Genomic DNA, 13,889 nt, shown 5'->3' on the forward strand with positions numbered 1-13,889 from the left:
CGTGAACTGACGGAGAAATCACAGATTTAAAATCAGCCCCGCGTCGATTTTACGTCCGTGACAGACGGCCGTGAGCTGACGGAGAAATCACAGATTTAAAATCAGCCCCGCGTCGATTTTACGTCCGTGACAGACGGCCGTGAGCTGACGGAGAAATCACAGATTTAAAATCAGCCCCGCGTCGATTTTACGTCCGTGACAGACGGCCGTGAGCTGACGGAGAAATCACAGATTTAAAATCAGCCCCGCGTCGATTTTACATCCGTGACAGACGGCCGTGAGCTGACGGAGAAATCACAGATTTAAAATCAGCCCCGCGTCGATTTTACATCCGTGACAGACGGCCGTGAGCTGACGGAGAAATCACAGATTTAAAATCAGCCCCGCGTCGATTTTACATCCGTGACAGACGGCCGTGAACTAAGAAGTTAAAAAATCTCCAGAGTTTTAACATGACAGTGAATGAGAGATTTGAGCAGAACTCTCTGTGCTTTCAGGTGATTTTAAGAAGTCCCATGAAAATGAAATCAACAGTCAGACGACGACCACAGCAACGTGTTGATGTAGAAAGTGTGCAGGTGTAGGTTGGACATTGTGAGCGGGAGAAGAGTTTGTTCAGAGGTTTTTGTGAAGGAGCCGCCCACGCACCCCACACACACTCATTATAAAATCTGAAAATGTACAAAAAAAGTACAAAAACTTCAACTGCGATTGTTAAAAATATGTAATAGATATTAAAACTTTGACTTCAGTGATACGAGTCCTAAGTCATGTGACCTGTTTAAAGTTTCAATCACTGTGAGGCTCCAAACTGGGCTTTCGGATTTTAACCATTTCCCATTCATTCATTTTTTTGCGATTTTTGTTGCCATGGTTACTTGAAACGCACATCTTATTTCTTATTAACAATTTAACCAAACTACGTATCATCATATATATATATATATATATACAGTAAATATATATAAACCTCATGGGTCATGAAGAAAGTTAGATTTTCATGCATTGTAACATATTAACAACGTTAAACTGATAAAGGGAGATGAATTACATGAGAGCAGGTGTGAAAGGTGTGTTGTTTTGTGTGTGTGTGTGTGTGTGTGTGTGTGTGTCTAACAGTGAGATGAAGATGTGAACGTGTTCTTCAGATTTAGATCAATAAATCAATAAATATTTTTGTATTAGTGTATAAACACTTCAAATGATAAAGGTTTTTGCAGCCTTAGAATCAGAGTTTTAGGCATTAAAACATCCGTTACCATGGAAACCTCATCAGCTGACAGGACACTAATGCGGTTCCCTGACGTGAGCTTGTTGCAGTTTGCATTGTCACCACTAGATGTCACTAATGGTGTATTTCCACCGGCTCGCCTCGACAAGATTAGGTTGATTCTCCACTACAAAAAAAGTACTTACTTAACGTGGGCGGAGCCATCGCTGCATGGCTGCGTGAAACTGCGGTGACTTCACACACACACACACACACACTCTTTTGGAGGAGGAACTAAAGATAGTCCCTGGTACCAGGTTCCTATGCTTGTGGAAAAACGTCATCATTCTTACAAAGTGGACCTTACAGCTGACGTACTTTAACTAAATCCTTTTCACACACACTTCCATTCAAACTGAGGCTTGTTACAGGCAGTGCAGTCACCCCCTGGTGGTCATACAGGTCACAGTCTGTGTTTATGATGATGCGTCTTTGTATTTTTTCATTTTTTTCCTTGTCAGCGTTGGAGTGCAGAGGGCGGCGGTGACCTCTGACCTCAACAAATTTGTGTAATTATGTCAAAGAAGTGCGAGGTCAACCTGCTCTGCATTCTTCACAGTACACACTCATGGTTACCGCGGTCATTAAACACAGCTTAGCTCTGCAGGTTACCAGGAAATCTGAGGGAATTAGACTCCAGCTGGGTTTCCACCACACACACACACACACACACACACACACACACACACACACGCACATGCACACACACACACACACACGCACGCACGCACACGCACACAGTTTAATACGACTCAAAAACAGAGCCATGTTTTCACATCAGGAGATTTGTCAGTGTTTTGTGATTAGAAGAACAAACACAAGAACAAGAACAGTATCAGTTTTAATAGAAACAGGAAGTATGTGTGCACGTGAATGTGAATCATTATAAACAAACATGTGTTTTAGTATCAAGAAAAATTTAAAAATCACAGCATGTTTCTTTTAAAGCAGATCAAACGAACACTGAAACATCCTGATACAGTTTCACCGTGAGGAAGAAAAAACTTCTTACAAAACACATTCTTAAAAAAATACTCATCTTTACTGGTCACAGCAGGTTTCCTTAAAGGGACAGTTCAGTGTTTTTTAAAGTGTCCGTAAAGGAAAAAACTATTTTTTATTCCACTTAACAAAAGATTCATTTCATAAAATCTATGTCAGTTTAAGTCTGTTATCTTCGTCACATGTATCTCACTGTCAGACAGGAAAGTGACGTTTGTAATGCACTCACTCTCCCACACCAAAGTCCACAGAGAAAATCAGTGATTTTAACATCACACACACACACACACACACACACTGCTGCCTCCATCACTAAGTTCTAATGTCTTATTTTGTCACTTCAGTGTTTGAAATCCTTTTGTTCAGATTGACGTCAGTGACACAAAGTGACCACACGAGGCAGCAGAGGACCAGCAGCTCCTGTGTCCCTGTGAGCTGAAATCACTGATTTTCTCTGTGGACTTTGGTGTGGGAGAGTGAGTGCATTACAAACTTCACTTTCCTGTCTGACAGTGAGATAAAGACGTGAACGTGTGAAGAAGATGTCGTAGATTTTTTTAGCTGTGTCTTTTGTAAAGTGGCAAAAAACTGTTTTCCATTGTGTCTCCACAGCAGGGGGCGCTCACAGCACACTCAGCGTTGACTATGTGTTAGTGCAACATTTAAAAAACCCCAAACTATCCTTTTAAAATCTAACATTTGATTGTGCAGCCTCTCAGAGATTCACATGTTTGTCTTAAAGCGCTTCGATTTGATTGTGTGATTGTGATTTTTGTCCTCAGTCTCCGTGTCTCTGTCTTCAAACGTACTCTTTCCTGGCGTTCATCGTCTGGTACCTGCGCTGCTGCTGCTGCTGCTGCTGCTGCTGCTGTGGCGCCGCGGGCCGAGGCTGCGTCTGCCAACACCAGCAGGAGGCGATCAGGAGCAGACCGGCCACCATGAGGAGGAAACCTCCCGTCCAGCCACAGAACAGCGCGTCTCCAAACTCCCAGCGAGGAACCACATCGGGAACTTTGTCGTCAAAAAAGTGTGTGACGGCAAAATGAGCCATGTAGGAGACGGGGATGAGACACAGAAGTCCAGAGAGCAGAGCCAACAGCGCCCCCACTGTGGTCAGAGTCCTCTTGGCTCTGGAGCAGCTGTTGACCAGGTGAAGTCCAGGTACGGACACCAGGATTCCAAGCATGCCGACGGCCAGGGAGGCACACATGAGGACGCGGGCCAGCTTCAGATCGGTGGGGAGGCCCAGCAGGCTGTCGTACGCCCGACACTCCATCCCCCCCACGTCCTGGACCACGCAGGTCTCCCACAGGCCCAACTCGTAGCTCTCCACAGGCAGCAGAGCCGTGGACATGGTCAGCCACTGTGGGAGGAGAGTGGTGGTGAGGACACAGAGCCACGCTCCGACAAACAGCAGCATCCCCGACAACTCCAGAGAAAGTACGCACAAGTCCATGTCTCCGCGCTCCACTGAGCGTCCACACTCCGTCTTCTTCTGAAGGACGTCCACAGCTGACTGCTCGCTCTCTCTGGAGTCACTCAGAGGAGAACACATGTGGTGTTGCAGTGAGGACAGAGGGTGGAGGGAGGACACTTGGCTCAGCTCGACCCTCCCCTTCCTGCTGCTGCTGCTGCTGCTACACACAGGATAAGAAGACAGAAGATCATTCAGGGATTTAATTTAAACATTTTATTGACTTGATACAAAAACTTCCTTGTAACGTGTGGACGTTTGAAGCATGAGGTCCATTTCTGCCTGTAAACAAACAAAAAGTATGACATTACAAACCACTCACTCTCCCACACCAAAGTCCAGAGAGAAACTCAGTGATTTTAACATCACAGGGACACAGGAGCTGCTGGTCCTCTGCTGCCTCGTGTGGTCACTGTGTGTCACTGAGGTCAATCCAAAAAAAGACATTAGAACTTAGTGATGGAGGCAGCAGTGGATCAACAACTCCTGTGTGTGTGATGTTAAAATCACTGATTTTCTCTCTGGACTTTGGTGTGGGAGAGTGAGTGCTTTACAAACGTCACTTTCCTGTTGGAAAAGTCTGTCTGTCTGTCTGTCTGTCTCACTGTCTGTCTGACAGTGAGACAGACAGACGGTGAGATAAAGACATGTAGTCAAAACTACAGACTTTAAATAAGAAACATGAATGAACACATGAAGCTGCTTCTTCTGTACATTCACTTTTCATGACTCAAAACATTTGTCTGTGAACGTAAACGATGCATGAAAATAAAACTTTCTTCATGACCTATGAGGTTTATTTATATTTATTTACTGCATGTATGATGATGATGATGATGATGGTGAGTTGAGACTGGCACAGTGAAGTCTCTGCATCATGTGACTGACAGAGAAACAACAGTGAAGCTCATTGTGTCTGAGCTCAGAGGAACAAGACCATCGTCTGTGGATGTAGGAGGCTGAAGATCAAAGCTGAGATGTGATCAAATGTTTCACACACGCACGCACGCACGCGCGCACACACACAAGTACACACGCACGCACGCACGCACGCACACACACGCACACATACACAGCCTGTAAAACTCCTCCATCTTTGTCCTGACTAACGTTCAGTGTCTGCACCAGAGATGAAACATTCAGTTTTTAGTTGCAGTTCCTTCTACCACAGATAGAGGTCGTCAAATCTGAGTCTGAATACTATTTGTCTGTCTGTCTGTCTATCTGTCTATCTGTCTGTCTGTCTGTCTAAAATGAGCTCAATGAATCATGAATATGTCAAATTTAATTCTGATTTAATTTTAACATTTTGCATTTTAATTAATCGTCTGTAATAAAACACATTAAATGTCCTCTGATGTGTTTGATAAATGTATCAATAAAGTTTAAAGTGACTGATGACAATGTAGGAGAAGATGAGAACAGGCTGTGGTGGAGAAAGGAGCTGCATTGTCTGTTTCAGACAGCAGGTGACGCTGCGGAGCCGCGGTCAACGACACATCCACGGGGAAGGGGAGGGGGCGTGTCAACATGTGTTTAAATAAAGTTAAAATGTTCAAAACACTGACCTGTCACCATGATTCAAAGACTACAATTAATAATAATTCATTGGTGTGAGTTTGTTGTTGTTTGAAAGCTGAATAAACTTTATTTAAACTCCACCTACACACATACACATACATCACAGTCGTTGTTTTTCGCAGCGCTTTTTCAGAGCTCGATGAAGGTGTTGAGCTCTGCTGCGTTCTCATTGGACGAGACGGCGGGTCGCCCGCTCGTTACGTCACACTCTAATGCAAATGGGCTACGGCCGAATATGGACACGGAGGAATGAAATATGGTGGAGGAGGCGAACATGGAGGACCGAGGACCGTGAGAGCGCCGCCGCGCTGCTGCTGCCTCCGCCGCCGCCGCTCTGAGTGACTTCACCGCGGGAGAAGCAGTGGATGTAAACTCCGCGGAGACTTTTCTGGAAAGTTTTGTAGCTGCGGCCATTTTCTTTGCGCGGACGAGGAACTGAGTTTGTGGTAATGCAGTGAAGACGGCGAAGAGGTTTTTTTTCGGGGGGACAAAAAGCAGGGGCAGGGGCGGCGGAGGGGGGGCTTCTGCCCGCTTCTGCCCTCTCACCATCCCGACGCTATGCCGTGGGTGAGCGGCGGGAAGCGGAGAGAGAGCTCGGAGCTGCCGCTGCCCGCAGGCTGGGAGGAAGCCCGGGACTACGACGGCAGAGTGTTTTTTATCGACCACAACACCCGGCAAACTTCGTGGATAGACCCCAGAGATCGGTACGTGACAGGCCCGGAACACACACACACACGCACACACACACACACACTGAGCGAGTTATGGGACGATATGAAAAGTTGCTGTCACGATTATCCTGACCAAAATAATCGCGATTCACAATATTTAAATTCGACAATTGTTGGAATGTGCTTTAAAATCGCCTTTTATAATGCAAACACGTCATGACAGATTCTCAGATTCTTTTTACGATTTTCTGACCAAATTAATTCCAATTCACAATATTTTCATTCCGTAATCACTTATAGGTGCTTTAATATGGCGACTCATAATGTAAACATGACATGACAGTCGTGATTTTTCTGACCAAAAATAATGGGGATTCACAATATTTTCATTTGATATTCATTGAAATGTACTTTTTAAAAGGCTTTTCATAATGTAAATACAAGATGACAGTTTCTTTCCACTATTTTTCTGCCCAAAATAATCACGATTAACAATAATATTGTGAAAATATTCTTCAAAATAGTTCTTCACATGCTTTGACACACACCTGATTTTCATACCTTATCTCTTTAGATGGTGTTAAACTATTTTTTGACTATTTGAACACTTATAATACAAACCAAAATAATTTACAATACCCAAATTAAAAAAATGCTTTCATGAGTTTATTATGGTTATTACCTTGTACTGGGAAACAGGAAGGGCTTTTTGTTTGTACTCAATGTTCATTTATCTGTGGACATTTTTGTGCTGATTAACATAATCCAGATCACTGATGTGACAATTTATGACATTGTTGTGTCATAAATTCTCTTGCATTTGTTTATTAATTGTGAATGTCTATCATTTACTTTTACTGTTTTTTTTTTCAAGCAAATTACTTGAAAATGATGTCTAGCCCTTGCTTGCCAACATATCGAACTAGTGATTTAACTGGAAGTGCCACAAGGGGGGCCTGCATCTTTCTAGTCTTTCAAGGACCTGATGATATATTCTGTAATTATCTTATTTAGAATTGTTGTTTTTGTTGTTGTACAGCAATGTGTAACATCGCCTCATCACCACTCACTCTCCCACACCAAAGTCCACAGAGAAAATCAGTGATTTTAACATCACAGCACACAGGAGTTGTTGATCCATTGCTGCCTCCATCAGTTACTTCAAATGTCTTATTTTGACACTTTGTGAGTCCTTCGTTCAGAAGTGACCACACGAGGCAGCAGAGGACCAGCAGCTCCTGTGTGCTGTGATGTTAAAATCACAGATTTTCTCTGTGGACTTTGGTGTGGGAGAGTGAGTGGTTTACAAACTTCAGTTTCCTGTTGAAAAGTCGGTCTTATTGTGAGATAAAGTGGTTAACATGATCTTTAAGTTATGATACACATAAACTGAAGTAGATTGTACGAGTGGAGCCTTTTGTTATGTGGTTAAATTCAGTTTTTAGTTGCATCCCCACTTCTAAAACTAGAACCAACCTTTTAAACTGATGAGAAGAATTGACATATTAAACTTAAATATGAAATAATTGATATATACAGGTCTTTTCTTCATCATCACTTCATTACCTCAGTCCTTAATAGATTTATGAGCTGAAACATTCCTGGATCACACACTGACCACTCAGAGATGTCGTGTTTCCCAGCTGCCCTTTTCCTTCCTTCCTTCCTTCCCAAACACAGCCCTCAGCTCTGCTCTCGCTTCATGTCAAAATCACCCTTTGCTCCACTGCATCTGTTTCGCTGGCTTCCAGCAGCATGTGACCGGACTCCAACTCCCAGAAATCCTTGTGAAAAAATGCGAGGAATGCTCGCTGGGCCACTGGGAAAGCTGCAGAGATGTGCTTTTGTGGGGACTGGGATTTCAGAGTCAGGAACAGGCTCAACGAGGCATTCACAGGCCGACTCTGTGAGATTACTGGGAATTATTCTGACTCCTCTTGTGCTGCTGCTGCTGCTGCTGATGATGCTGCTGCTGATGCTGCTGATGCTGCTGATGCTGCTGATGCTGCTGATGCTGTGTGATGAGGGAAACACAGAAATACACAAAAACAACAGTCCAGAGTTTGGATCTGAGACTCTGAGGGAACTGTTGTGTAGGCAATATAACCCTATCTTGACAAAGATGAATTTAGTTCAGGACATTATTGCAATTATTTTCTTTTTTATATTCACAAGAGGGAACCGGCAGAGCCTTGTGTCTGAACTGTTTTCATTATTATTATTTTCGATTAATCTGTTATTGTCTTATTGATTAATTGAGTACTTTTTTGGTCCATAAAATGTTGAAAAATATTGATCACACAAACTGGTTTTGAGTATTTAAAAAACATAGTTTAAAAAATAGTTGACAATTGATTTAGTAATCAATAATAAAAATAATCATTCACTGTCACAACAGTCACTCTTGTTTTTTTAACCTGGGGGGGCAGAGAAATCACAAAAGTGAACTTTTGTATTTAAAGTCAAGCACCAACTGTGGTGATTGACATTTGAGACGTTTCCTTTGCTAAATGTTTTCAGGATTCTTAAGTCTTTTTAACTTTGATCTACAGTCGGACATTGTTGGCTTTGATTCTTGTGTCGGGCGTCGCGATCATGACTCTTCAGTGACGACTAAAGTGATACCATGTCATCCTCACTCTTGACCAGAGACGGTGAGGGATGAGCTCTGCTCGTTGCTGTGCGCACTGCTTTTAAAAGCAGCTTTGTTGTTGTTGACTCCAGCAGCAGGAATGTAGTAGCTGCATGTAATCTAGATAAGAGGAACCTGATTTCCTCCCCCTCCTTCCTCCAGCCCGTTGATGAAGCATTGTTGGGTGAAGCTGATAGCGGCGAGTCGTCAGTGTTTGTATCACCACAGAATGCTCTCCGTTTGTGCCGCTGTTGTTGCTCAGTGATTCATCACAGGAATGCCTGTCACCACCTGACACTGACTTCACTATAAATCACATTACTACACACCCGTAAAACGCTGGTGTTCTGCTAACGTCCTGCAGATACAGAGAGGTGTTATTCCAGTCGTTTCTGTTTGAAAACCAGAAAGTAGCTGAGAGATGATTGAGTTAAGAGTTTTGGTTTGATGGCTGCTCTGTTTGAGGCCGATTGTTAAAGATTGTTGACTTGTTTTATCTGTTGTAGTATCTGTATGTAATTTAAAGCTTTAATCATCATGAGGTACAAGCTGTTAAAGATGCTGTCAGTGAAAACTTGTGTTAATAACTGTGTATTCTCACAACTCTCCCACACCAGAGTCCACAGAGAAAATCAGTGATTTTAACATAACACAGAAGGTGTTGATCCACTGCTGCCTCCATCACTAAGTTCTAATGTCTTATTTTGTTAATTCAGTGTTTGTAATCCTTTGTTCAGATTGACCTCAGTGACACAAAGTGACCACACGAGGCAGCAGAGGACCAGCAGCTAAAATCACTGCTTTTCTCTTTAGACTTTGTTGTGGGAGAGTGAGTGGTTTACAAACTACAGTTTCCTGTTGGAAAAGTCTGTCTCACAGTGAGATAAAGACGTGAACATTTTCTGTAGATATCGTAGACTGAAAGTGACGTAGATTTGTCTAAAGAAGTGGTTAAAATCTGTTGAGGAGCAGCTTTGAGATGCATTCAAGAAACCTCACCTCAAGTTCCATCAGTTCTGCAAACGCACCTGAAGTCCTGACAGAAATGATTGATTTATAGATATCAAATGATATCGTGAGATCGTGATGAGATTTTTGTTCGTATGTTGCCCAGCCTTAACTAAAACGAATAATCAAATACCCATGGGTATTTAGTAGTATTCATTCACGCTGGGATGGTTCTGTCTTCTGTCGGCTCCTCTGTGGGGCTTTTCTGTTGCAGTGGAATGAGCGTTATGTTAGGCATGCTTACGCTAATGCCCCGGGGGCTATGCTCTGCTCTGCTCTGCTCACTCGCTGGTGGCCCCAGACAAAGCAGTAGAAACAGAGGCAATTCCCACGTGTCTTCATCCCGGGCCCTGGAGGCCTCCTCCTCCTTTATTAGCTCTGTTATGCAACAGTCATGGCCGGCCTGCCGCTCGGCAAAGGGAGGCCTTTATACTTGGTCACAAAGCACGCCAAATTCAATTATTCTGGAGAGGCTGAGTCGTGTTTGCAGCACCGAGAGCTCATTCACATGCGCTGGACCCCGCTGTGATTTTTGCTTCCACCAGTGTTTTCATTATGATGGCCTCTGCTGGAGGGTGGGGTGACTGTGTTCTGAGCGTGCTGGTGTCATTTTGCTGCATATTCTCTCTGTGTTTTCTTTTTCATGAGCAGACAATGTGCTGGTCTCCAGCTTTCACCTCGCGCTGACCGCCTTCCTGCAGCGGTCAGTGTTACAGGCGTTGACTTCCTTTCACGTCCACTCTATTCAGCTTCTCACCCACTGTTTTCATAGGGGTGGAGTGTGAAACGGAGACTATTTTCTTTATCAAAGTATCTGTTGATTAGTTTATCGATGTCCATCAGTTTCCCAAACCTACAATACGATACAATAACTTATTTATTAAAACAAGTTTCTCTGATTTTCTGCTTCTTCAATGTAAATATTTTCAGTTTTTTTTGCTCCATATAACAAAGAAATCATTACAACTGTAAAATTTATGGTTTTTGGACAAATAAGACATTTGAGAACATCATTATTTCCAGGTTTGACAAACACTGATCAACATTGTTCCATATTATTTGAGATTTTATTGACTAATTAACTGAATTAATTGAGAAATTATGTCGATTTTTTTTTATGAATCATAGCAACAAATAATACACTAATGGTCTGTCTGTCCAATCTAAATTTCATTTCTGCACTGCAGTGCAATTATATGCTGTATTTTCAGTAAAAATAACGTATAAAATGAGCTGGCAGAGGTCAAGGTAAGAACAAGAAAAAAAAGTTGTAATAAATAACCAAAACTAGGGAATTCCACATGAACTGATTTAGTATTGATTATTAAAGTAAATGCCTGGACAAGCCTAACAATGGGCCAGCGCAGCTCATCTCTGCTGTGTGAGGCTTCAGACTGTTTGTGTGTGAGATTATCATGGAGCTACTTCAGGATGACCATGACTCTACAGCACCAGCTAACACTGTAACACTGACTTTAATTATTGACTTTTTAAGCCAGTGTTAGCAGACGAGTCCTGGAGTCAGTCAGCAGCTCCAGACTGAAATATCTGAGACATTTGTGGTCAGAAGAAAATGAATAACAATCTTGGAGTCTGATGCACGTCATACAAGCACACCTGAAGTGACGTACAGTCAGCAGCTTACAAACGTCTGACTGTGCTCATGCTCACTGAAAACATGGCTGCCAGTGGAGACACCAGGAAAAACTATATCATAGACTAAGTCTATGATATCTTCAGAACATGTTCTCGTCTTTATCTTCACTGTCAGACAGACTTTTCCAAACTACTCACTCTCCCACAACAAAGTCCATAGAGTCCATAGTAAAGTCCCGGTCGACTGGTCGATTAATCAGTCGATACGTTCTGGTTCGACTCAAATTCTGATAAGTCGACTTTTTGCCGTGTTAATTTCATACAGTCTATGGTTAATTTGATTTCATCTGGAGGAATGTACCAAGTGCTAATGGGGGTGTTTTCAGAGCACCCCTGTTTCACAGTATTGTTTTCAGTATTGAAAACAATATTGTATTGTTTTCAGTATTTTGGATTAACCCAACCCACAGACAGATGGATTAAAGAACATCTGGTGGTTTTATTTCATGCTGAGCTACAGTCAGTCGTCCTCAAACATGTCACAGACGTCACAGTGTGGCAGCATTTTACAAAAATAGATGGCGATTTAAAGTCAAATGCAAAGTTTGTCAGCAACAGTTTTCATATCACAGCTCGACTACAAACATATAATATAAACACACTAAGCTAACTTGTCTGTGTTATGTTGCTCCGTCTGTTTTGAGTACATGATCAAAATCAGAATTAGCATATTTCATGTTTTATTCTAATAATCGTTGATTGGTTTTAAAACTGCATACGCACTCGCCCGCAAGGGTTGGGGGTTAGGTAGTATAGTAGTATAGTATTACTATACTATACTATACTATACTACTATACTACTTACGAGTAGTATATTTTCGGAAATCATGCGCTATGATATTGCAGATGCACGAGATGCAAAACGCTTTCAGACCCATCAGACTGAGATTGTTACAAATGTGGTTTCTGACCTAAAAGTAAAGATTCTTTCTGAGATTCAACATTTACAGGAAACCTCATCTTTTATTTTTGAAAATAATGATGTCATCATAAATAACCTGTGTATCTAAATATGTCATCACCAAATGCTCTGTTTTGACTGATGAGGCATCTGGGGCCCAAGTGAATGAATGTGGTTAATTATAATGGATCTAAGAAGTAAGTGGTGGCCGTGCAGGATCCTCTTTCAGCCAGAGAGGAAACAGAAAATGAGAGAGATCTCTGAAATAGAATGAGACGGTGACAGAATGACAGGCATGTTCAGCTGCTGCTGCTGCTGCTGTGTCTCACAACTTACTGGCAAAAATATATTTAGTTGTCAAAGACATTTGCTAATTGTAGAATAATCTGTGTGCCGTCCTGGATTGTCTCCCTCTCAGAGGATCTTTGTGTCTGCAACAGCATGGTGAAGGCATGTGGAGCTGCAGGGTCTGGTCACTCAGCTCTGCTGCTCTGCTTGTCCTAACATCAGCCTTTGTTTCTCTAGCATAACACTCACCATGTGTCAAACCGCAGCTGCTGCTGCTGAATTATCTCATTTCTTCTAACTGATCTGTGAATGTTGATAGTTTTGTTGAATCTCTGAAACTCTGTCGACTGAGAGATGTTTTGAATTTGCTGGTTGAGTAAAGTATATCACTTACAACGTCTGCTAAAATATAAACTAGCTCCTTTACGTCCAGTCAGTTGTCATTGAAGGGATTTAAGATAATGGTAAAGGAAAAAAACACATAAAATCAGTGTCAGCTTAAATCTACGGTATCTTCAGAATATGTTCACGTCTTTATCTCACTGTCAGACAGACTTTTCCAACAGGAAAGTGAAGTTTGTAAAACACTCACTCTCAAACACCAAAGTCCACGGAGAAAATCAGTGATTTTAACATCACACACACAGGAGTTGTTGATCCACTGCTGCCTCCATCACTAAGTTCTTATGTCTTATTTTGTGACTTCGGCATTTAAAGTCTTTTGCTCAGATTGACCTCAGTGACACACAGTGGCCACACGAGGCAGCAGAGGACCAGCAGCTCCTGTGTCCATGTGAGCGAGTGGTTCCTCTTAGAAAAGGCTGTTTAGCAGTGAGATTAAGAGGCTAATACATTTTCTTAGTTATCATAGACTTAAGATGGTGTATATTTTATGAGATGAACCTTTTGTTAATTGGCTTTCCCACAATTCAAACAAGCTAAACAATCCCTTTTCAAGACATCACTGCACTTATCGCTCCTGCAAACCAGCTGCATGACAGACCTTACATTATGTGACAGACAAAAACAAACAACAACAAATGCCACGACGTGGGAAGTGAAGTTGTAGACCGGCGTGAGGCCGGGACAGACGTGTAGCCGTGTTCTGGTCACAGTCAGCTGTGTTCGCTCTGGTCACCGCTCAGACGTGTGGCCGTGTTCTGGTCTCGGTCGGCTGTGTTCGCTCTGGTCACCGCTCAGACGCGTAGCCGTGTTCTGGTCACAGTCAGCTGTGTTCGCTCTGGTCACCGCTCAGACGCGTGGCCGTGTTCTGGTCACAGTCAGCTGTGTTCGCTCTGGTCACCGCTCAGACGTGTGGCCGTGTTCTGGTCTCGGTCGGCTGTGTTCGCTCTGGTCACCGCTCAGACGCGTAGCCGTGTTCTGGTCACAGTCAGCTGTGTTCGCTC

The 13,889-nt window shown here is 42.8% G+C and overlaps 2 protein-coding genes across 2 annotated transcripts in view; one reads left to right on the forward strand and one right to left on the reverse strand.

Annotated features, from left to right (window-relative positions):
- Positions 1 to 2,092: 2,092 nt before the first annotated feature.
- On the reverse strand, positions 2,093 to 3,905 carry LOC131465890 (putative claudin-24). Its single transcript, XM_058638846.1, has one exon. It carries the CDS (start codon positions 3,825 to 3,827, stop codon positions 3,072 to 3,074), a length of 756 nt encoding a protein of 251 aa, XP_058494829.1. The 5' UTR covers positions 3,828 to 3,905; the 3' UTR covers positions 2,093 to 3,071.
- A 1,654-nt stretch (positions 3,906 to 5,559) lies between these two features.
- wwc3 (WWC family member 3) overlaps positions 5,560 to 13,889 on the forward strand; it is a 46,358-nt gene continuing 38,028 nt past the window's right edge. The window contains exon 1 of the mRNA XM_058638639.1: positions 5,560 to 6,031. Coding sequence (XP_058494622.1) covers positions 5,886 to 6,031 — 146 coding nt within the window. The 5' untranslated portion in view covers positions 5,560 to 5,885. The remainder of the gene's footprint in view (positions 6,032 to 13,889) is intronic.

Source organism: Solea solea, chromosome 9 (assembly GCF_958295425.1).
Source record: "Solea solea chromosome 9, fSolSol10.1, whole genome shotgun sequence".
Classification (NCBI taxonomy): Eukaryota; Metazoa; Chordata; class Actinopteri; order Pleuronectiformes; family Soleidae; genus Solea; species Solea solea.

What these genes read in the sequence shown, in the direction of transcription:
- LOC131465890 (XM_058638846.1), bottom strand. Translation starts at nt 3,827, where the DNA reads ATGTGTTCTCCTCTGAGTGACTCCAGAGAGAGCGAGCAGTCAGCTGTG.